The 25,719-nt window shown below is 39.5% G+C and overlaps 1 protein-coding gene across 1 annotated transcript in view; it reads left to right on the forward strand.

The window, feature by feature from the left end:
- The first annotated feature begins 2,216 nt into the window (after window positions 1–2,216).
- Window positions 2,217–25,719, forward strand: part of LOC134536348 (uncharacterized) — a 135,609-nt gene continuing 112,106 nt past the window's right edge. Inside the window, exon 1 of the mRNA XM_063376101.1 lies at window positions 2,217–2,391. Within this exon, the coding sequence (XP_063232171.1) occupies window positions 2,334–2,391 (58 nt within the window). The 5' untranslated portion in view covers window positions 2,217–2,333. The remainder of the gene's footprint in view (window positions 2,392–25,719) is intronic.

Below are 25,719 nucleotides of genomic sequence, written 5' to 3' on the forward strand. Positions count from 1 at the left end.
ATATATAAAAAAAAAGTCCCTATCTCACGTGACCCGGAAACGGTCTTGTCTCCATATTGTTCTGGAAGAAGGAAGAATCTTCTTGTCCTAGCTTCTATAGGCGAGCTGGACGAGTATGTAAAGCCCCTCGCGAGCTGTCGGAGAGAGAGAGAGAGATATAGAGAGAGAGAGAGAGATAGAGAGAGAGAGCAGCTTCAGTGCCCGGCGTTGCCCGGGCTCAACACAGGATGATTCACTGCCCGCGAGTTAGAGCAAAATGGATAGCGCTGTGTGGCGGACACGGAGAAATTGCACACAATCACTGTTAGTATGTATATGACCTACGATTTTTCTGTTATAAAAAATGAATTTACCCATGGCGATCGATTAGAACGGTTTAGAAGTTTATGCGCTGCAGCGCCATCTAGTGGACGGTTACAAAAAAAATTAATAGCATAAAATCCTTCTTCATGGAGAAAAAAAAATCGATGTGCCAACTTTCATGATGATCGGTCAAACGGTGTCGGAGTTTATCAATCTTATATATATAAACATTTATATATATGTACATATATAACATAGATGTACCTACACAATCATGGTTGTATGAAAATATTACCGAACAAAAATGACAAACTCAAAAAATACCTAGGTACTTCATTTATTAACTAATCTAAACGGGGAAAAACTACTTGTCATTTAAATGCACTGTTTAAATTTTTCACTGTCAATTTACGAAGAACAGTGTTTACTAATTATCCAGGGATATTCATAAATTTCCGGACACTGAGTTCACTTAGGCCCTACATTGTACATGAATCCAAAAGAGTATTCTTGGTACATTAGCAAAACCATTTAAAAACTGATAATGTTCGCCGGCTCTCACGGCCATTGTCTGAAGCAGCTTGGCTTCTGGGTTGTAGCCGTATCATTGGCGAATAATTCGCCGACGTTTCGGTCAACATTGCAGTCGCCATCATCAGAGAGCAGTTACCTACTCACAGTAGGTAAATGAGTGGGTAACTGCTCCCTGATCATGGCGACTGCAATGTCGACCGAAATGTCGGTGAATTATTCGCCAAGGATACGGCTACAACCCAGAAGCCAAGCCACTTCATTTAAAAACTGATCAAGTCTTTTGTTCACATGTGTGTTTGTCTTTGTTTAAAACGAAACATACAACTGGGAAGTCAAAATACAGCGTAGTTGCTACGAAGATTCAGTTATTTGAAATTACTAATAACTCTTTGTTCATTTGAGTTAAATTACTCGTTGAAAAATCTGCAGAGTTACTGTAATTTCTAACAGGGTGACCACAAATTTAAATATGCGTACAATTATTTGTTTCCTCGATATTTGATGCTAACTGAGTAAAAATAGGAACGAGAAACAATATGAGATCCCTTGCTTCCACAGAACGTGCTTTGGGAAGAGTCAAACCCATACGTGAGTGAAGTGTACAATGGTGTGCATTCCATCCGAATTTGAAATAATAAAGTGCATTTTGCAGATCTCTAATCAAAATATAGCCTATTAGATATAATTTATTTCTTTAAGATGGGGTCTCACACGCAATGTCGATATTTTTATTTTCTCATCAATACTACCAGTTACGGGGTATTTCTGTAATTTTGACATCATACCTAGTTTTAGTTTGATGTTCTGTCAACCACAGGCGTCTCGGGCGGGAGGGGAGGGAGGATACGTCACCCCCCCCCCCCCCTTCCCCGCAATATTTTAAAATACACCAGTAGTTTTATTTATTCTATTTTCATGTTCATAAAATACATGTATTTACAGTGAAGATATATAGTAGTATATCAGGTGTCAAATAAAGATTACATACCAAGCATAGTTTGAAAATAAACAGACATTTTATACTTAACTCGATGGAGGTACGTACTATCATTTAAATAAATTAATTTATTTTATTCCCCCCCCCCCCCGGGCCAAAAAAACTTTATGTGTCAGAGACGCCCATGCTGTCAACTATATTTTCCACAGTTTTTTTTTTTCCTAAGTGTTATAAAACGGGTGTAAAATGGCGCGCAAGTGCTTGTGAAGGGGTCGAGCGGGGATCGGGTCTGCGCGCCCGCCGCGCGCGCGGTGCCTGGCGGCGGAGTCGCGAACCACTGGCGGTTGGGAGGGGTTGGGGTGTAGGAGGTAGAGGGGGGGGGAGGAACAGCATTCACCCCCTCCACCCATTGCACGGACCGCCAGTCGCGCGCCGGCGACCGACCAGGGCGGGCGCCCTCTTCAGGCGCTCCTGGCTGCAGCGGCGACGCTTCTCCGCTCTCTCTCTCGGGAGATCGCGCCGCTGAGGTCACAAGCCTGCACATTTCCCCCCCTCCACCATGGGAGTGCTGGTCGTCGCCGCCTGCTGGGCGCTGGCGCTGGGCTTCGTGGACACAGGTGGGCTCGTCACACCGATCACTAGCGACTGGAAAAAAATCCGTGGTTACGATGACCTCTAGGACAAACTCCACGATCCTCCATGTACGCGGGAAAATTACACCAGCCTCATTGGCTACTTGACTCGTGACACCAGCTAAACTGGGATGCTTGTGATTCGGCACTTCTTACGCTGAGGGTCATTCACTGCTCTCACGGTCCTTCAGGCAAACTGTGTGTTCCACAATCACTGAAGCGGCAATAAGTTAACACGCACTTGGATTTTAAGCCTGTCGCGAATTTTTTTTCCGGTCTCTATACCGATCATCAACGCAAAAACCTGCAGAGCTTCACTTCATTTTTTCCCTGCACCTGAATGAACTCCACGAACTTGTAATTTATCCCGGTGTCAGCATGTCCTTTGGCCGCTGCCAACAATTTCACCTTCTGCCAGGAGTGTTTGCGATTTGAATGTTTCATTTAATTTTTGGATTCTGAGCCTTCGGAACGTGTCAAAACTGCTCGTGGTGTTGAATGAGAACGTGTTCAAAATGTTTATAGTGTCATGGAATATTGCATCCCTACCAATAATTGAGCAAATTTTGCAAAATCTCTAGTCATTACTACCGTACTGCACTTTGAATTCGAACCGCCTCCGTTGCAATGTTTCGATGAAGGCAATACGTGATGCAGGCTGAGCTGTCGCAACTTGAGTTGTGAGAGATTGGGAACATTTTTCGAGTATAATTTTCAGTTCAGAAATTATTCCTATAAAAATATAACAAATTATTTTTTCTAAAATTTGCTTTTATTTTTCCATTACCAAAATATCTTTGAATAATATAAGTTAGGTTGATAAATTTTTAGACAATAATTGGTAGTTACTGTTTAAACAATGTTTTGACCTGTAAGTTGGTATATATGGTTATATGGGTCCAGTACGTGGTGGAAATTTTCCTGTCAATTCCAGGAATTTTTTTTATCAAAAATAGTTTTGTGGTAAACATCTCTTGTCAAAACACCTGGTACAACAAGCGACACAGAATGCGACACTCATTTTGAGACTGATGACGTATCAGTCCAAACTCCTTGATACTGACGTTAAGTTTTTCGAGTACATAAATTCTAATTTTTTTCCCCTAATCTCCCCTTCCCCTGAAAAAAAAATCACGTTCCCGCCACTGAAACTTAGGAATTTGACGAGCTCTCTCCAACATAGTAAACAAAAAGCATTTTCACACCGCTTTATCTTGAAGCCTTCCAAACTGGCTAACTGTGCGACTGTGCCAAGGATTTTGGACATCGACCTGGTTACGATCTTCCTCGCGGTAAATTTCCAAAGCACCAGGACGGGAAGTTACTTGGGCTGTTCGCATGGCTTCTAGTCTGGGGTCACCGCTAGTAGGTCACGTGGTGGTGTAGAGTGCACGACAGTTCATTCAAGACACCCTTCTCCATATCTACAGACCGGAATCATTCGCGGATTCATTTTGTAATACATACTTAAATTCAAATAAACACGCCTTTTTGAGCTGCTTCTGCTATTGGTTCGATGTTAATATGGAGGGAGGATTCTCGGCCAATTAAATACCCTCAATCAAAAAAAGTATCGAATCACAAGTGACCCAGTAGAGACGTCTCACAAGTAGATCGCGGAGTCTATCCTGGAGGTCGATGAACCCGCAAATATTATCAGTCCCTATCTCTATGACTTCTAGCTCCTGGGTCGTGGGTTGAGGCCCTACCTTGGTCACGATAGTTTTATTTTTTTATAGTTTTTTTAAACTGTGTTCAACTATGGTTTCTTCCAGGAAGTTAAAAATTCCTTAAAAAAAATAATAATACACGCAATTCACCAGTGAGTATATCGCCAACACTGTCTCAATAACACAAAAAAATTGTGTCAACGTATAAATATAAAATATTTTACGATAAATTATAAAAATACCGGTCCCACTAGAAGTTTAATACCATCAGGAAATTTAATATAATAGTAACATTCTAATTCTAACATACTGGTATAAATTTCTTAACTGCAATACATATTTTAAAAATTTATTTTTTATAGCTTTAAATGCTTGGTTAGCAAATTGTATAAAGAAAAATAAAGGCAAAAAGAATAAATTATTTACACTGCTCTTCGTTTACGTAACTTTCTTTACTAAATATAAATACACATTCATACAAACGCCATGATTTCAAAAACCTTAAAAAAAAACCTTACATTGTAGTGAAGATTTTCTAGAACTCTAAATTTAGTTTTGTTGAAAAAATAGTTATTAAAATGAGGGAATATTAATTAATTGTTCCATGATATATTTATTGACAATTTTAAAAGTTATAAAAATTAATCAGAAATCTATAACAAACGTATTATTACAAATTGAATGATGGTCTTAAAATTTTGGTTGGTCCTGTATGTATAAATTATTGTATAAACCAACGGTCAGCAACAGGCGGGCCGCGGTCCGTTTGCGGACCGCGAAAGGTCGAACCTCGGACCGCCAAATATTGCAATGTATTGTATACCAAGTATAAATTAATACGTGGATAAGTAGAGACCTGTAAAATTCGCGGATTCATTTCGCGATAGGATAGAGTCCAAATACTTTTGACATTATTTTGCTTCAGTGATTGGGCCACAGTTTATCTGAAGGACTCTGGGCCGATGAAAAATCTTTAACAGAAGAATTAGCGAATCACGATCATTCCAGTCAACATGTGTTACGAGTCGGTAACCAATCAGCAGATGTAATTTGCACGAGTGCGTAGAGGATCACGGAGTCTATCCTTTAGGGATTTGAAATCGCGAATTTTACAGGTCTCTATAGATAAGCTATACTATACCTTCATTAAAACTAATTTCGTTCGAGATTAACGGACGCCCATCTAGAAGACACACTTCGAATTTGCTGTTCTTTCTCGAGAACCAAACTATAAAAAAACTGGCTCAGGACCGTCCGTCGGTGCAGTTTCTCACATTAAATTTAGGTCTTGCGTTTTTTTATAATTCATAATTTTATTTGAAACCATACAAGAAAATAGGTAGCACTTAATTATTATCAGTTGGTTTTTTTTTCTGCACCTCGTTAAAATATTTTTTCCACAGTATCCGGACCCCAGCTAAAACTACTTGCCGACCCCTGGTATAAACTATCATCTGTATTGTTAATACTGTGAAAAAAATGTAGGTACGTAATATGAAGGGGAAAAAGAGCAATTTATTTTTTTCCTCCACATCTCTTAACATGTGGCTACTGCTACTTTCACATAGGCCTACATGTTACAACCAAACAGATTACTATTTCACAGCTCATCTATATTCGTAATACGTTAGGTGAGTTCAAGTACACTGGTCTAATTTACGCCAATAAAAGACATAAAACTAGAAGAATTTATGTACGCCGTAATTATTTTGTACAAATATACATATATAAATACACAAATATAAAAATATTAGTTATAGTATGTGTAAATATATTTTCCGCCTGCAAAAGAAACGAAAACTAGAAAAAAAATTATATGTTCACCGTAATTATTTTGTAAATGTAACAGAAAAAAACGAGAGTAGCAGGGGAAAACCACAGTGGTGAATGGCAACGTCCGCCAAGTTTACTGCTCGCGGTAAAGAAGGCTCCAGGCTCGTCGGGAATGGAACTCGGACCACCCGAGTGACGAGCTGGGCGGTCCTGACCGCGACACCAGCGCCGCTAGCGGGAAAACCAGGATACTAAAATAAAAAAAAATACCGTTAATTGGCGTAATTACTGGCGAGCACGACCCGGTGCTAAACCGCGGTATTTCATAACCATCGATAAAAAAGAAAACATTCTCCCGGCACAATTACTGGTTATTATTGGTTAAGGATTTAATGATCGCATTCGAAACTCTGCTTCAATTGTCAAAAAGTCGAAAAACACGGGTGGGTGTGTTGCAGATACGTGAGTTCTTAATTTAGTACATAAATGTTCGCGGGGGGGGGGGGGGGGGAAATGAGTGGGATGGGGGGGGGGGCGATCTGTCAAAACAAAGTATAGTATAAAATACGGTATTGAGACTGAATGTTTCATTATAATTTTACACGAAATTTTTATATAATGGTCTCACACAAGCAATGAATTTGAGCTTTGAATTGGAATATCAGTAACAATTTAACTGTTACATCGGGACATTATATTGAATGATTGATCTGTAGGGACTGGAAAAATTCACGGTTTCAATTAGATACCACTTGGATAGACTCCACGATTCTTTATGTACTCGGGCAACTATCACCTGGTCATTGGCTACCGACTCGGGACACCTGTTTACTGCGATTCTTATGATTCGATATTTCTTTTGTTGAGTGTTTGCCATTGGCTCAGAGTCCTTCAGGTAAATTGCGGTCCAATCACTGACGCAGCATTAAGCTAAACGAGTTTGGATTCCAGCCTATCACGAAATGAATCAGCGGCATTTTAAAGTGTCTACCAATAACAACATTGCAAAAATTCAAACGACCCAATCCCATGCAATACGGATGGAAGGTGAAATGTGGCAGTGTCGGAGAATTTCTATTGGTTGGCGAGAAATCGTCACAGTCGATTGTATCGCGGCGAGAAAATGGCTGCCGAAGTTGGCCCAATGCAGCCGCCGCCTCACAGAAGTCTGAAATTTGACAATGTTTTGTTAAATAATGCTTCTATTTGATATTAAGAGCAATTCGGGAGAAATATACAGCTTTATAAAAGCATTAAAATAAAATAATGGAGCATTTCGAACTTTAAAATATGGGTATTTCAGAGCATTTTTTTCATTCATGTATTAAATATGGTTGAAAATCTTGCAAAGCATTCTTAAATATTTACGTCTGGTTCCAATAACAACCTGCGATAAGTAGAGACCTGCAAAATTCGCGGATTCATTCGGTGATAGGCTAGAATTCAAACACATATACCTCTTAGATAATTTTGCTATTGGCTTACTGTTCATCTGGACGAATCTCAACCAGTTATGAACCCTCAACCAAAGAAGGATCGAATCACAGACAAACCAGCTGAAACGACTTACAAGTCGGCAGCCAATGAATTTGCGTTATTTGCCCGAGTGTACAGGGGTATGTGCAGTCTATCCTGAAGGCCATCGAAACCGCGAATTTTGCAGATCTCTGGCGATAAGGCTAAGCGAAGTCCGGACGTGACGTCTCGCGCTGTGCTGTGTTGATCTGAGATCACTGTCGTGAACCGCCAGGTTGGTCGGTTTATCGAAGTCGCCAATGATCTTAGTTCAACGCCTAGACCACAGCGGTGCAACAGAAACTGTGGTCATGGTGCAAACTAGCCACAAGAAAACCTTTAGCATTTGTTCTTTCACGGCTTGGCATCAAACTAAGGCGGCGCCCCCCACCCCCCACCCCCCCACCCCCCAAACCAATTTCTTAATGGCACGTTCCCGGGCTGTTAGCTTTTAACTGGACACACCCTGAGAAAACCGAGTAGAGGCCATGGCTCACCTCGACTGCACTCTCATCAGAAGGGGCAGGAATTTTTCGCGAGAAAAAAAAATCTGACGCCTATTAGACTGCAACAAGGTGTACCTACACCAACGATTTCTTCCTTGTGATTGGCGGCCGTCTGCGAGAGACGTCGTTGTCTTATTTGACCGAGCCACTCGGGACACTGAATGACTGTGATTGGTGTTGTAACAATCGATACGTTACCTGAAAGAAACTTCACCCAGTCACGAAACACCGACGATGCTACAGTGTTTCAAGCCTCAGCTAGTCTCGAAATTTTTTTTCGCGAAATATGCATGCCCCGACTCATCAGCGACCTAACGCTTTTTATTTCATTGTTAGAGACCGGAAAAATTTACGGGTTCAATGACCCGTAGGATGAACTCCATAGTTCTACGTACTCTCGGTCAAATGCCACCCAATCATTGGCTGCTGTCTTGTGAGACGTCCCAACGTAGCAGCCTGTGATTCGATAAAGCTTTGGTTGGGTGTTTCTCACTGGCCCAGAGTAATCCAGGTGAGTTGTGAGCCAATAGCAGAGGCAGCACTGAGGTATAACTATTTGTGTTTTAGCCTATCGCGAATGAATTCGCGAATTTTTCCGGTCTATATTCATTGTGTGTGTTTTTTTTTTTTCCATACGGTGCAGATAGAGCAAGGCTGCTGTTCTGCTGTTCTGCTGTTCTGCTGTTCTCGCGCCGTGCACGTGACTTTATGGAACCGCGGAGTTCGTCCCGCTATCAACGTCAGCTGTACCGCGACCGCGCTCGTAAACACGTTAGCCCGCGAGATTGCGCGCGTACCTAATCACCGAGCAGATACCGGCATTTCCCTGCGCTGGTTTAATTCACGGAAACGTGCGAAATCCACGTTATCTTTCGGCCACGAGCTAGAATCATAATTACGCTTGCCTTTGGATTACGGTTTTATTTGCGGGGACATCCAAAATGTTGCACTATCCTTTTTGTCGGCAGGCTCTAATTCAAACTCGTGTATGTTGTGTAGTTGACCAGATAGCGCAATAACTAGGGACCGGAAAAATTCGCGGGTTCAATGACCTGCAGGATGAACTCCATAGTTCTACGCACACTCGGTCAAATGTCACCCACTCATTGGCTGCTGTATTGTGAGACGTCGCAACGTAGCAGCCTGTGATTCGATAAAGCTTTGGTTGGGCGTTTCTCATTGGCCCAGAGTCATCCAAGTGAGTTGTAAGCCAATAGCAGAGGCAGCACTGAGGTATAACTATTTGTATATTAGCCTATCGCGAAATGAATTCGCGAATTTTTCCGGTCTCTAGCAATAACCACAAATGAAGAAGCCACTGATTGGCAAGCAGCCCCGACCAATCACAAAGCCCATCTCCGATTTGCCAAACCAACCTGGCCAATAGGCAGAGACCGGAAAAAAATTCGAGGATTCTGTTCGTGATACGCTAACATTCAATCAGTTATACCTACCTTTCTGCTTCTTCTGCTATTGGTTCACTGTTAATCTCTTGGCCAGTTAGAGACCCTCAATCAAAGAAGTATCGGATCACAAGTTACCCAGTTCAGACGCTTCACAAGTCAGCAACCAATTAACAGACGACTTTTACCCTATCAAGCAGAGAATCGTGGAGTCTATCCTGGAGGTCACTTAATTCCCGAATTTTTACAGTCTTTAGTTATTTGATTTGTCTCTACTTAAATGAGTCCGCGAAATTTTCTAATCTCTAGCAATTCTTCATTACGAATATTTATTTATCTCTTGACAGCTTATGAAATTTGGGGTATTTTTTTGTTTCCAAACATATATTTTTGTTGTATTTGATGAATATTCCATGATACCGAATGAGCAGAGAACGGAAAAATTCGCGGTTTCATTTCGCGATAGGCTAGAATCCAAGTGCGTGTAACTTATTGCCGCTTCAGTGATTGGAACACAGTTTGTCTGAAGGACTGTGATCCAATGAATGACTCTCAACGTAAGAAGTACCGAATCACAAACATCCCAGTTAGCAGGTGTCACGAGTCAGTAGCCAATGAGCTGGTGTAATTATCCCGCGCGCATAGAGGATCGTGGAGTCCATCTTAGAGGTCATAGAAACCACGAATTTTTCCAGTCTCTACGCATGAGCAGAGGCGCCATCTTCCCGCGGCATATTCAACAACCAGGCTAGACTTCAGAGTCCAACACATTCTCCAGGGATGGCAAACTTTTCATCGGCTGCCGCGTCATTCACGGGTCCTCGTGCGGCCGATGGCTAGGGACTGGACCAATTCCGAGGATTCAATGACCTCCAGGATGGACTCCACGATCCTCTGCATTCTCGGGCAAACGTCGCCTGTTCATTGGCTGCCGTCTCGTGAGGCGTCTCCAGCCGGGTGGCTCGTGATTCGATACTTCTTTGACCGCGGGTCTCTTAATTGGCCAAGAGTCCTCCAGATTCACAGCGAATCAATATCAGAAGCAGCACATAGGTATGCTTATTTGACTTTTAGCATATCTCGAAATCAATCCCAGAATTTTACCAGTTTCTACTGATAACTGCGCGACCGATAAAGCGCTCCAAATAAGGCAAAACATACTTACGAGAGAACGCAATAAAGCTTTCGGAATTTTGTATACTAAAATTCTTATTGTGCATACGAAGCAAATAAGAACGCCAAGTTGAAAAAAAAATCAACAAAGAATATCTGATGCTTAAAATATGAGTGAGTCATCACGGGGCTTGAGTCACTTAAAAAATATATATTAATAATAATAATAATTCGAACACGGTGTTTACCAAAGGGAGGGAGAAAGAGAAATACTGTATTATGAACCGTGCATCTGGGTAGCTTGTATGGAACTTTGCAGTCTCTTCTGGACGTGTAAGCTCTCCCTTTTCAAACAACCGGAAGGAACAGTTTTTTTTTCTTTTTTTCCATACCAATATTATCCGTGAGAGCCCGCGTATATAGAAATTGCTGATTCTGGATATTCGAATAGGTAGGAATGTTTCCATATACGAGTACTTCCCTCCCACCCCTTCTTTTTTTTTCCTCCTTCGGCTTTCCTTCCTGCGTCACTACTTTCGTCGTCCGTCTTTTTCTCCCCTCCTCCCCTCCACACCAACTCCGGCCCTTCGCCTCCGTGTCGGCGTTTCAGGAATTCCTCCGCGTGTCCCGAGACGCCGCGAGATATAAACTTTTATATCTGCGCGGGCTCCCCCTGCGGTCCTGCAGCGCTCCTGAAGAGACGTGAGTAATGGCCAAGGAGGTCGGAAGCAGTCACAAGCTCCTAGTGACGGCGCGGCCAGCTCGCTACACCCCCCCCCCCCTCCGACCAACCCCTCCGCCCACCCCTGCAACAGCTCCAAAGGAAACAGGAAGCTAGCGACCCGAGTGCCAGAGTGCGTTAAGAGTGGGAGAATGTGTGTGAGAGAGAAAGAGAGAGAGACTACCGATGCGTACTGCGCACGTACACACTTTGGAACAGCCTACCTGCTCGAAATGTTTTTTCAGTAGCTACCCTTGTATGGTACGTACAGAAATGTAATTTTCCCAACCTAACTTAAAAAAAAAAACTAAATGCATTTGGGAAGGGTGTCTGGGTTGAGGAAGACTAAGTGCGTTCAGGTTGAAGCCTATGTTATGCTTTTAGGCCCTTTTTCAGACGTGGCAGCTTGGTCGATTCAACCAAGGGCGCGCGGTCACACGGGACTACTTCACGTAAAAAATGTTCAACTTCTGCGTGCGGTTACACACAGTCTGAAAATGTTTCGTTCGACGCCATTTCTAGAGACCGGAAAAATTCGCGAATTCATTTCGCGATAGGCTAAAATACAAATAGTTATAACTCAGTGCTGCCTCTGCTATTGGCTCACAACTCACCTGGATGACTCTGGGCCGATGAGAAACACCCAACCAAAGCTTTATCTAATCACAGGCTGCTACGTTTGGTCGTCTCACAAGACAACAGCCAATGAGTGGGTGACATTTGACTGAGTTTACGTAGAACTATGGAATTCATCCTGCAGGTCATTGAACCCGCGAATTTTTCCGGTCCCTAGCCATTTCTCATTCAACCTAAATAGGTTGGCAAAGTTGTTCAGAACGACATGACTTCTACATAAGCCTCTGATTGGCTGTTGAGTGTATAAACAGTCGTTTGCGGAAAACGCAAGATGGAAAATGTTCCTTGCATAAGTTCGTGTAATATTTTACTGACTGCGTCAAAAAAAATTATCTGGTAAATAATTTATTGTCTTAAAATTAATGCTGGCAGTAATTCTCTAACAGCGGTACAGTTGCTCAAATAAATAGGTTTCACATCTTACTCATTCGATGACAGAAGCAAATTTTTTTTGAGTTGGACACAGTTTATACCAACTGCCGTATAACTGTAGACTTTAACGTTTGTAATCGTACGGCCCCACAAAAGTAAATGTCCCAGGGCCCCGCAAAGTGTAGGACCGCCACTAAATTGTTTCATATAACGTAACCTCTTTACACAAGGAAACGGGTTCGTTTTATAGAAGGTGACCCTATTTCTTAATGCGTGATAATTAAAATAAAAGCGTGGGCCATGTGTGTATAAATATTTTTAATTTTTTTTGTTTAAATCCTAATACGTACCTAAAACTCACTGCGAAAATGAAAGTTTTAAAGTACACGTTTCAGCAACTTTTACTTTTAAAAACATTTTTACTCATCATGAAAATAAATAGAAAAAAAATCCATAATAAGTCATTATTTAAAATTCCTGAATAGTTTTGTAATAAAAAAATTTAATCTTGACCCATTTATAATATTTAGCAGTCAGGTGCACATGTCTTTAAACACATTAAATCACTTAGCCTGACTACCTGCCAAATTTACCTAAAGCTTGTGAACCTCGCAAAGTTTATGACAAAGTATAAATGCAGTAAAGTGCGTTAATTTTGTTTTCATTATCAAAAATTAATTTTGTAATATTGTTAACACTAGAGCGAAAGCATTGTTCTCTTCCGAGTTCACGTTATTTTATTTTTTTGTCAAGTTTACTCCATGTTTATGTTACTAGCGTTTTACTTTTACTTCCTCGCCCTCCCTTTCAGCCAGAATCTTTCTTCCGCTGCCGTGAAGTCGCTAGATGTTTTTTTTCTTCTCGTGTTTACGTAAGCTACCCTTGTTTCGTCCCTGGGACTCAATAAATAGAGATTTATAATATTGTAGGTACGGAGCCCTGCTTCCCTCCGGCGAAACAGATTGCTGGTTTATACGCGGGGCAGCAGACTGCTGAAGATGGAAAAGAAAAGGGATGGTGAGGAGGGTAAGGGGTTGTGGAGGTCAGAAGAAAAGAGAATTCCCGCGCGGAAGAAGGGAGAATAATAATAATAAAAAAAAAAGCCATCGGAGCTCTCAGTTTGCGGATAAGATTTTCATGAGCGCCACTGAGTTTCGGTATGACTTCAGCAGTCTAGCGCTCATCTCGACTGCTACAGGATGTTTCCCAGAGTGTCTCCCAGCGTGAAGCGTGAAAAGGTTTTGGAAGATATAGGTATATAGGCCTATATAATTCGCACGTGTTAAGGAAAAAACTTTTATTTAAGTTCTAATTGTTATTAATTGGGTAAACGTTGTAGCGCCGTAGAATGCGATCGCATGCGATTTAAAAAAAAAAAGTTTAATCGGGAGAGATGTTGAAATATTTAATTTTCATTGAAATGCACAAATAAATAGCCCCCCGTTTTTCACGACAGGTGCTCCGTTCAGACTTCGGCAGCTGAATATCCTAACACACCTGATAAACCAAACAAACAGACTCTTCAGCACCGGACTAGTTAATCAAGTATAAATAGGGACTGGAAAAATTCGCGGTTTCAATGGCCACTAGGATAGACTCCACGATTCTCCATGTACTCGGGCAACTATCACCTGGTCATTGGCTACCGACTCGGGACACCTGTTTACTGCGATTCTTATGATTCGAGCCATTGGCTCAGAGTCCTTCAGGTAAATTGCGGTCCAATCACTGACGCAGCATTAAGCTAAACGAGTTTGGATTCCAGCCTGTCTCGAAATGAATCCGCGAATTTTTCCGGTCTCTAAGTATAAATAATTAATTTTATTAGTTTTTGGCATCAAATGTTAAAATGTTAAATGTTTTGTTAGTTAAGATGGGAATGGGGGTTTGGTGGGTCTTTCTCATTTCCAGTTCAATTATTAACGTGGCAAAGTTTCCACGGTGTTAAAAATTTCCATCTGAAATTTACGAGGAACGCTGGCTACAAATCATCCAGGGATCTTCGAAAATTTACCGTTATCTTCGTAAGTTACTGGTACTAAGTTTATTGACTTTTAACTTGTATCCACGAAAATAGCCTTGGAACACAAGAAAAAAAACGTTTAAAAACTTGTTAAAACTACAGAAAAAATGGGTGCGTGTACTTATGTACCTACGCGCGTGAGAATTTATACTTCTTTGGCATCATTAAAAATAGTTTTTAATTGCATGCAAATAATTAATTACAATAAAATAATACAAGGGCTGGAAAAAGATAGTCAACACAGTCAATAAAGTTCAGTTTAAATTTGAAAAATTCAATAAATAAAATTTAGAGAATAATAAATATATATGACATAATTTGTACTAAATATTATTATAATATTCTTAATTTTAAATATTTATTATCGATTATTTAATATTTTAAAAGAACCTACATAATAAATTTAATAATAAATTCAAAAATTTAATTTAAGTTTATTCATTTTTTAAATATTTATTATTTTCTTAATTTAATATTCACTTTTCATTTTTATCAAAAAGTTTTCATTAAATTTATTCATTTATTTTTATAAATATTTATCATTTATTCAATTTAATAATAAATATTAAAAATTAATATTTTAATTTGATGTTCGATTTTAATTTTTATCAAAAAAATTTTATTAAACGTTTATTAAATTTATTTATTTTGTAAATATTAAATAACCAATAATAAATATTTAACATTAATAATTTAATTATATTTAGTAGTAATTATATTAAATAATATTTTAATTTATATCAATAAATAATACATACGGATAGTTAACCTCAGTTATTTTGGAGCACTTGAAAAAGTATATAAGCACAATATTTTCTTACTAATATTTACGAATAGTAAATAATATTAATCAAAATATTCAATTTAAATCACTACTGAATATAATTTATTAGCACATATATAATTCGCACTTGTATGAAACTAAAACACGTGTTGTGAATGTAGAAACTAGAAACATGTGGATAAATATTATAAATATGAAAACAGTGATCAGAGGCGACGAGCGTGCCAACATGCGCGACTAATAGAGGTTATATTTCTATTTTGTTGGTAGATTTTTTCGAGACTTAATAAGCTGTTTAGCAGGCAGCTTCAACCTGTTAATTTTGTGTTACAGTGAGTGATGCGCACGCATCTTAAAATTTCACTCTCATAATTTTTTCATAACGCGCCTAAAGAAGTATAACGCCGAGTTTTGAACCACGGCCCTTCAGCATACTGACCGCGCAGTATAACCACTGCTCTGACAGAAGGTTACCAGGAAAAATGTGTATTATGTTTGATGTAATACCAAATAATACTTTATTTTTAAATCTTGGAATTTATTCTTTACTATGACTATTTTAGTTTACCAAAATAAATTCCATGGTAATTTCACTATCATAAAGTTTCATTTGGCACACCAATACGTTTGGCATGTCCCCTAAAGTGGGTTTATGTTCATACGCGTGGGTCCGCCATCTTCCCGTGAAAATGTCGTTACATGGTGCGCGCGCATCTTCAACCTGTTAATTTTGTGTTACAGTGATGCGCGCGCATATTAAAATTTCACTCTCATCATTTTTTTCATAACGCGCCTAAAGAAGTATAACTTCAAAAAAAATTATTATTTCTTGTACGTGTGTGTTTACCCTAAAAAAAAAAAATGTAAATCGAAATACGGCTTAGATTCTGCGAGTTGTCTGAAATTACGGGAAACTCTTCGTTTATTCGAGATGAATTCTTCGTTGTAAAGTCCGTAATTTTACTGTAAATTTTTGACGTGACGTCTAATAAACCGATGAACGCCGGCTGGACGCACGAAAAAGTGTCCCGTTGCGCACATTGTTCCGTTACGCTGTGTCCCGTTACGCACATTGTTCCGTTACGCTGTGTCCCGTTACGCTCATTGTACGCTTGCGCCGCATCCATCTCTCTTCCACTCGACTGTTTATAAAGTGAAGTGAAAAGTTAATGTGGTTTTCATTGCTTATTACAACAACAATTTCTGCAATAAAGGTTAATTATTCTTGCATTTTAAAAATATGATTACTAGTATAATTTCAAGTATTTATTCTTTTATTATTAAAATAAAAATGATTCAATTTTTTTCATAAAAGTATGCAATCATTTCTCCAATGTTTTGTTATGCCGTTGTCACGTTAAACCATCGTCCGTAAACCGACTTTACAGACAACCAATTTTTTTTTTAAGAGTGTTATTGGATAAGTTGTAGCGGGATAGTTCGTCGATTGACGGCAGAAATTCACGACATTAACCTTCGCACCAGCTGGCCGGCGCCCGAAGGGAGACGACGCGACACGAAGTCTCGGGAGTTGTTCGTCCCGGATGGTTAGGCGCTGCGCCTCCGTCAGCTCTGACGGATGACGGCCTCTCCTCTGACGGCTCGTTAACGATCGTCGATTCCTCAACCCCCCCCCTCCGGTCTGATCGAGGGACCCCGCCGCCGGATTGGACGGCCGGCAACCCCCTGACTGACGGCCCGAATCTTCAGACGTCACAGATTACTCCATCTAGCTGCAAATTTCCCGCATTCGTCTAGGTGAAAACATTCCGAGTCAGAGCGTGGCAGACTGTCTGGCGTTCGTCCCATCCCCGAACATTAGGGATGGATATATTCCCAGCGGGTTTGCCTCCTTGCAGTTCTTTGAAACTATTGGGAGTTAACACCTTTATTTGCCACGTATTTTCGTGACTTGTTGCTTAAAGAATTCACGAATAATTATGGTCTAAAGTGCTTCCCGAGACTTCGAAGTTGCAGCTGAGATGATGTTTATTGAAAATAATAACGTATTTATGATGGAACACCAATCCTCTCTAATTGAACAAATTTTCTTCAAATACATAATCTCCATTCGCAACGCTACATTAGTTTCTTGAACCCCTCTGCACGGTAGTTCGCCTGCTGGGAATGGAACGGACGCCTCGGCCATAGGCATCACGGACTTCGACCACGTAATGCGTGTAGTCTGAGTACAGGCGCTTAGTAAACATCAACGGAAAACGTTTAAGAAAACTCTGTACTCGAGTCGAAAAATGAAGGCTACCGTGGTTTTTTTTTTTGTGTGTTGGGGGGGGGGGGGGGGGGGGGGGGAACGGGAAAGTCGCATATTGGTTGATTTAATGAGTCGTGGGTAAACAGTTACAGTAAAAAATTACGATTGACAACTGTTTTAGTATCCAGGCGGCGAACTTATATGCAGAGGGGTTTTAAAAAAAATAAACTGGCGTAGCGTTGCAAAAAAAAAAGTGCTTGGAACTGAATGGCTATATTGTGAAAATGTAAAGTGGATATGTAGTAGTAAACTAAAACTGTCAATAAAAAAACTTTTTTTTTTTAACGACCAAACGGAACTTACTTTTACGATCATCCCTCTCGTAAGCGAGGAAGAGTTGTTTGACCCGGAGTGGAATGAATCCCGGGAACAAACGGCGGCTGTGTGTGTGTTCCCGAGGTCGCGTTAGCGCCTCGTCAGGGGTGGCCCGACAATGGGGGGGGGGGGAGAGAGCAGGGGAGGGGGTGGTCACCTGCGCATTGCCGCTCCTCACGCGAACCAGTCACGAGATTACCCGCGCGGCAATCGCGCCCTGCAGTCTGCGCTGCAATTGGTTGGAACGCACTGCCGGGCGATGAGTGGCAGAGAGTGGGGGGTGATGTGGGGGGGGTATTCGGGAGTGGGGGGTAGATCCTACTCGTGATTGCAGAGGCTTTTATCGGCTGAAAGACGCGTGCGTTAAGAGCTGAAAAGGAAGGAGGGGGATAGGTGATTGGGGGGGGGGGGGGGGGGAACGACCTGAATTTCGGTCGTTAGCTGGTCGCTGAAGCCGCCATCCACCCAACAAAGCACCCCGGTATTGATGGGTCTTCTGGGGGGAGTGAGGGTTGGAAGTTTATAAACCCCCTTTCCCTCCCTCCCTCAACATCAAACCGACCATCCCTTTCACGCCGCCGAGCGACCCGACAATGCAAACTAATTTACGATGCGCGGCGCGGAGAGATGCACAAACAGGCCAATGTTATCTCTGCCGCGCACGCCCGCCGCCGACCTTGCAGTGTTGTGATTGGTCGGCTGTGGTGTCGGCGCGGCTGCCTGCCAAGCTAACGACATGTAAAAACAAAGTTGCATACCACCATCCAGGGTTATGGTATAACTTGTACAATTTTTCTCACCTTTGTGTACCACGCACCATGATGAAATTGTGGTATGCGACTGTGTAATTTTTAACGGATTTTTTCTCTCTTTATCCCATTAAACATATCTGATAGTTTGCTAGAAAATGGTAATAATATTTTTAGTTTGCATGTAAATAGAACCTGGAAAAAAATGTATCTTAAATGATACAACTAATTTACTTAAAAAAAAAAAAAGAATATCAACGTGATTGTTGTCATCATGGCGTCGGAAATTTTATTTTTTTACGTTTATGAAAAATAATATCATGAAATTTTTGTTATTGTATTAAACAATTATTTGCGCTAACATTAAGCATATTCAGTCCACCTAAAATAAAAAACTTTAAAGCTTGCAGAAGTTTCTGTTCCTGTGACTTTTCTATCACGTTGGTAGCTTTGCGATAGAGCTCGTGGAAAAGAAATGGACAAAAATAGGAAAGGAATTAAAATACGGGGCTTTATCCGAGCAAAGTTAAGATTGATACGAAAGTCGATTTTCAATTGAGAATTTTTTTTCGCGTTTTTTTTACTGCTACGCTTTTACTCGATAACAAACGAATTGAAATTCGGAACATTAAAAAAAAAAAGACCGTATTTAATCATAAAAAAACACAGCTTTCAACTCGCAGTAATTTTAAAAGCTTCTGATTTAATTTTGATTTGAATTATTCTTAAACGCCTGACAAATCGCGATTTTTTATTAAGTTCTTTTAAAGTAATTAAAGACAAAATTATACACTAAGAAATCGAATTCTTTGAGAAAGAATTTTTACTCGCCTTATCCACAGTATCAGTAAATGTTTTGCATACTCTTTGAATTCACAGTGAGAAAACAAACAAGTTAATAAATTAATCATATATGCATAGTACCGAAAAATCATGGTAAAAGAAATAAAATAAAATGGGTGCGTGTTCTTACATACGCCCGTTAGAAGTTATACTTGCTTGGCGTAATAAAAAACTAACTTTAATTTTGCATGCAAATAATTAATAGAAATAAAATAATAAAACGACAAAGTGATATTATAAATGCATTTGGTAAAGTATAAATTTAATCAAACTAAAAATTAAAAATAACTCAGAATTCAATTATTAATATAAACATGTGTATAAAATTAATTCTTCAATTTAGAAAAAAAATCAGATTAATTAAAATTAATAATGAAAACCAATACATATGATGAGTGTTTATTATAATTTATTCATTTTAATTATTTCTTAAATTATAATGTCATAATTTAAATTTGCAATGTAAATAAACGATACATATAAGAACATAACCTTACTTATAACTGCAAAACTTGAAAAAGTTTATAAACAGTATTCAATATCAATTACTAGAGACCTGCAAAATTCGCGGATTCATTCGGTGATAGGCTAGAATTCAAACACATATACCTCTTAGATGATTTTGCTATTGGCTTACTATTCATCTGGACGAATCTCAACCAGTTATAAACCCTTAACCAAAGAAGGATCGAATCACAGACAAACCAGCTGAGACGACTTACAAGTCGGCAGCCAATGAACTTGCGTTATTTGCCCGAGTGTACAGGGGTATGTGCAGTCTATCCTGAAGGCCATCTAAACCGCGAATTTTGCAGGTCTCTATCAATTACCAAAGTATATGATTTAAAAGCACATATATACTTTTTATTGTATGTAGCCTTTTATTGATAATATATTAATTAATAAAAATATATAATTTATATATAATTAATTTATAAAAACTCAGTGAAAATACTATAACATAACAATAAGTCATACATTTTCTTTAAGAAAAAACTGTCTATCACATTATATAAAATATTTTGAAATATGATTAGTCATTATCAGTTGGCTAGAGCTCATATCCCAGCTTAATGTTATAGGGGCAGGTATTTTTCACGAAAAAATTTCAACACACGTTATAATGTATGCCTGCGCCAGCGATAACTTTTTTTTGTAATTGGTGGTCGTCTGCAAGAAAAGACATTACCTTATTTGGTTGGGCCAGTCAGGAGGTGTTTGCTTCCGTACAGGATTTCCGTGATTCGTTTATCAACCTGGAAGAAACTAGACCAGTTAAGAAACACAGACGATGCTACAACGTGTTTACACACAACTAGCCTGGAAATATCTTTCCCGAAATTTTCATGGCCTTACCTACTATTACCGTGATGCTTTTTTTTTAATGTCACGCGTTAAGGGGCCCGCCTCGTCAGGGGTGTATGTGTGTTAGTGAGGCGGGATGATAAGCGCGACGCTCGCTGGTGATTCTAGCGCGGTATCACCTCTAAGCGCAAGGCTCTAAATTGACGCGTAGTCTTCTCGTCGTCGCAGGATAACTGTGAAATTTGAGCGGTGACCGCACATTATATGGCCGATAAATGAAGATAAAGGTGTAATGTAAGCCCTTTAAGTGCTTTTAATAATCAGTACTGGTTGTTTTACGCCTAAAAATTACTCTGAAAACATGAGTTTTAGCCATTTTAACTATTCTAGAAATACAGTTTAAAAACATGATACAAAATTAAAAGTACTTTTCGGGCCTCAGCGAACTCTTAAATGCTTTTCGTAAACATGCCCCACTCGGATATCTCGAGTAGTTTTGAAATCGCGTTGTTCTTCCTGAAGCTCTGCGCACCGTCTGTGTGACCAGGTAGGCGGAGCCCTTAACGACAGTACCGAAAAATCGGGCACTGATAGCAATGTTCAAAATATAACATCGCAAAGCTTTTGCTTTTCTGGGTAATTATTTTTTCTCAATTCGAAAATTGTACACTCTCCATAGGGGGGAAAAAAAACTTGGGTCCGGTCATGCTATTCTGTCAGCATTAAGCCCCGTTGGAGATAAAGGTTTGTGGATGGGGGTGAGTTGAAAAAGGGATGGGGGGGAGGAAGCGAGATTCAAAACATCTGTCGAACACCTAGGCTTCCGCCACTCACCGAACGCTTTGCCCAGCACTCCGCAAATCACCATCCAAACCTTTTAAACGAGCCGCGCACTTTTGAGGCAACGCCATAAGTCCGCGAGAGAGCAAGTGTCACGTGGTATCTGATGAACCGGAAAAGGAGCAGGGATAAAATAAAAAAAAGAGAATTATGTGGAGGAGGGGGTTGAGGGACTTTTGCCTGCTGCGCTCAGCAGGTTCCGCGGTAATGCGATTACGGCCGGTGACGTCACATTAAAAGCGGCCGGGATGGTTGGGAGGGGGAGGAGGTTCGCTGGCCTGTTAGGCCCCTGTGGGAAAGAGGGGGGGGGGAAAGGTAAGCCGATTACTGCGTTAATAAGGCGACGCGAGAACCGACCACACCACACGCCTGCTCGAGCGGTCTTCCCAGGGACTTCACACACCCCTGCGTTCCCCGGGAAGCGATTGCATTCGTCTGCACAGTTGGCGACACTGGGGAAAAAAATAATTCAGATCCATCTCGCATGAGTCGGGACCGGAAAAATTCGCGGGTTCAATGACCTGCAGGATGAACTCCATAGTTCTACGTACACTCGGTCAAATGCCACCCATACTCATTGGGCTGCTGTCTTGTGAGACGTCCCAACGTAGCAGCCTGTGATTCGATATAGCTTTGGTTGGACGTTTCTCATTGGCCCAAAATCCAGGTAAGTTGTGAGCCAATAGCAGAGGCAGCACTGACGTATAACTATTTGTATATTAGCCTATCTCGAAATGAATTCGCGAATTTTTCCGGTCTCTACGCATGAGGCTAAAATTACTATAGAAAAAAAGGGTGTGTGTACTTATGTAGGCGCGTTAGAAGTTATACTTACTTGGCGTATTAATAAAAAGAAACTAACTTTCATTTTGCATGCACGTAATTTATATTAATAATAATAATAAAAGTTTTACAAAAATTAATAGAAGTACTGGAGTGATATTATAAATACGGTTGGTAAAGTATAAATTCAATCAAATTAAAAAAGTTGAATAAATACTCAGTATTCAATTCTAATATAAACATATTTTCTTTGCTCGTTTAGCTTAGCTTTATGATTTACTGTTTGGTTTTAATATTTAACATATTTAACACAACAACCAATGAAAATTAGTTGTCGAAAGTGTAGAAAAGCATATTTCTTATTTAAATAATTTTCTTAACACCATAGTATTGCTGTGAACTGCTCCATGTAATAGGAACTGGGACAACACAAAACATAAATGTCATGGTAACAACCCGAACCCAGCATTATTGCGAACACTATTCTGTAGTGAAACGGTTTTTTATTTCATGTAATTATTTACATTTACAAATAGCTGTAATTTAAAATGGATTTTTCTGTTCCATTTACAAAAAAAAAATTACAGTGTATGTTACGGTCCATCGGTAGAGACCGGAAAAATTCGCGGGTTCAATGACCTCCAGGATAGACTCCAATATCCTCTATACACTCGGGCGAATGCCAACTGTTCATTGGCTGCTGACTTGTGAGTCGTCTCGACTGGTTGGCCTGTGATTCGACACTTCAATGAGTGAGGGTCTCCAATTGGCCCCTCAGTCCTCCAGATTAACAGTGAACCAATGACAGAAGCAGCACTGAGGTATAATTATTTGAATTTTAGCATAACACGAAATGAACCCGCGAATTTTACAGGTCTCTATCCATCAGCCTGGTTAATTATATAGTTTAATTTTTTTCGGTACTTTGTTCTATGACGTATTAAAGCTTTTGTCTACTTTCGGTAACAGTTTAATTCTGTTAAGCGTAGTCTTGCCCGCCGCTCTGACATCTTAAGGACATGCCTCTTGCCGGTATTGATAGCACTCGAACTACACGCGCGATCGGCTAAGGGCGACTTGGTAGTGATTTTGTTTGTGGCCGGGGGGAGGGGGGAAGTCTGCAGGAGTAAAAATCGATACCGTCTTTCCGCTTGGTGAGTTCCTGTCCTTTATTTTCCTTCTCGGCCATAAAATACGTTTTTCCGGTCTGGATAATCACCCCATAAACTGTCCGCATCATGCTTCCTAAGGGCTCTTCACCTCGGCGATATATTTCGCCATGAATCCACTTTATAACCTGAAGATCCGCGCTAGTGTTTTCGAAAACGGTCAGCTATTACCGAAACATGCAAGGTCATCGCTGGGTAAAATATTTTACAGAATAATACAATCCGAAGAAAAATTTCAGTATTCCGTGATTTTTTTGCTTGCCAGTGATGAACCGTTGAAGTAGCGCGTTGATGTGATATCACTTTTATTTTTACGATGAATTATTCAAGAAGGTTGAACCCTATTAGAAACACTCGTCTACCTAGAGTTTTGAAGCTGCTGTATTTCAGATACTTATAAAAACAAATCACAACATTGACGCTGAAACATCTATGTCATTTCTGCTATGCCTAGGATTTTGTTTTCAATTTTTAACGTTAGCAAAACATGATTTCACATGCAGTTACATAAGTGAGTTTCACTAATTTGGTTTTACCTGTCCTGCATGATAATGCTGATGTATATGTGTTTATGGTTTATATGCTCAAGAAGACAAATTTGCTACAGTACAGTGGTTATTCTGTTTACAACGGGTTACATAGATTAAATAAATCGAGAAAAGAATAACTTATTTCTGAGCTTGTGCACAAACGTTGGGTAACTGTGTTGGTTAGAACTAGTAATAATGTGATACAGTTAACAATCACGCTAGTTTTCAAAACCATGTTTATAATCCAAGACCAGTAAGGTATTCATTAAAGCGTTTTCTATTAGAAGTCACTGGAAGCGTAAAATTATCGATTATTTAATTACCTTGAAGATAGAAAGACTACCCTGCTTGTATGATATAGCGTGAAATGATACTTAACCATAACGTGATGATAACCAGAAGATATAGAAAAATAATTTAATTTGGGAGTGCTACAAACAGTTATTTTGATATGGAAAAGTGTACAAACATCTTGTTCACTTCACAGCAAAATGTGGTAAGATTCTCGACAATTCAGCTCAAAGTGAAGCTCAAAGTGATGCATAAGGTAAATGTGAAGTCGACGTTTCGGACTTTCCATTCCTGGACCGTAATTGACAAAAATTACAGTATTGCCACTTAAAATATTTAAATAGCATGTTTTCAGGATTATTCTTTCTTTATTTCGAAAAAAAAAACTAACATACAAAAACGATTAATCGTGAAAAGTTTTAGTGCCAAGTTGTTGAAAACTTGATTAGGCTTCGCCTAGATTTTGTAACTGGGTAATATATCTGACTTCTCCTAGATTTATATGGTGATTTAAATATGTTTACATTTAGTGGATCTCTTACTATACAGACTGTAATTAATCATTCAAGTTTATTATTGCAAAGTTTCTAACAGAAATGGGTATCACTGGAGGTGGTGATATATTTGATTTAGGCTTTGACACATTTAGTCAATATTTGCATTTTATTTCTCGTTGGCTCTGATTGGAAAAATAAGCTCGTTTCGCACATACCTCAGCCAATCAGGAGAAACATACTGCACAAAAGAGCGATTGTTGTTCGCCCTAAAAAAGTACGCCAAGTAAGAAAATACTTCTTCCAGCCGCTAGAGTAAAAGGTTGTTACAGTGGATTGAAGACTATCTTGGTGCTAAATATTTCCGTCATGAATCAGAGAATCACTATCTCACGTCATCTCGAACATTTTGATACCAGCTCAATGTAAAATAGTTGTTTGTAAATGAAACTGAAATAATATTGTAAAATTACAGAAAGTGTACATTTGTACATATAATAAAAGAAACTGTATCGTTACAAAAAAAAATGTTCGCATTAATACAGCGTTCAGATTCTTTCCCGGGTATTTAAAGTTTGGGTTGTTCCAGTACATAAATTAGTTAAATCTTTAAATAGTATAAAAATGAAAAAAAAAAATCTTTATTCACGTCTGTTCGCCTGTTTGCTTACATATTCTAAACCCCACAATGGATTTTGACGTGGTTTTAATATATGTTTATAGAATTTCTTCCGAAAGCTTTTTTTTTTTTGTGTATCGTAAATTCATAATAAATTTAAATATAGTAAATAAATCTCGAAGATTTATAATCAAGTCGTAAAAAGACTATTTTAATGCGGTCACGCTGACTTATAAATGACTGATACATCACATTAACGTACTACAGAATTGCAGGTCTTAAATTTGCATACAGAAAAGTCCGCGACTTCACGTGTCTATCTTCTGAGGATGACTCACAGTAACCATTTTTATCTTTCAATATTTGTTCAGAAACAATGTTGTAGTTGAAGATCGCATCATTGCGAAGACGAGGCGGATCGCTAGTTTATTTGTAAAATACTGTCTAGACAGCTTTCCAGTATTCAGTGCGCACATTAATAAGCACAATCAAAAAAAAATAAAGTCCATTGTATTCCATTGCTTAAAACATTATGTTTGAATAAAGACATAAATCAAAATTTAAAACTATGCACCAATTTTTGTAAG

The sequence above is a fragment of the Bacillus rossius genome, chromosome 10, assembly GCF_032445375.1.
Source record: "Bacillus rossius redtenbacheri isolate Brsri chromosome 10, Brsri_v3, whole genome shotgun sequence".
Classification (NCBI taxonomy): domain Eukaryota; kingdom Metazoa; phylum Arthropoda; class Insecta; order Phasmatodea; family Bacillidae; genus Bacillus; species Bacillus rossius.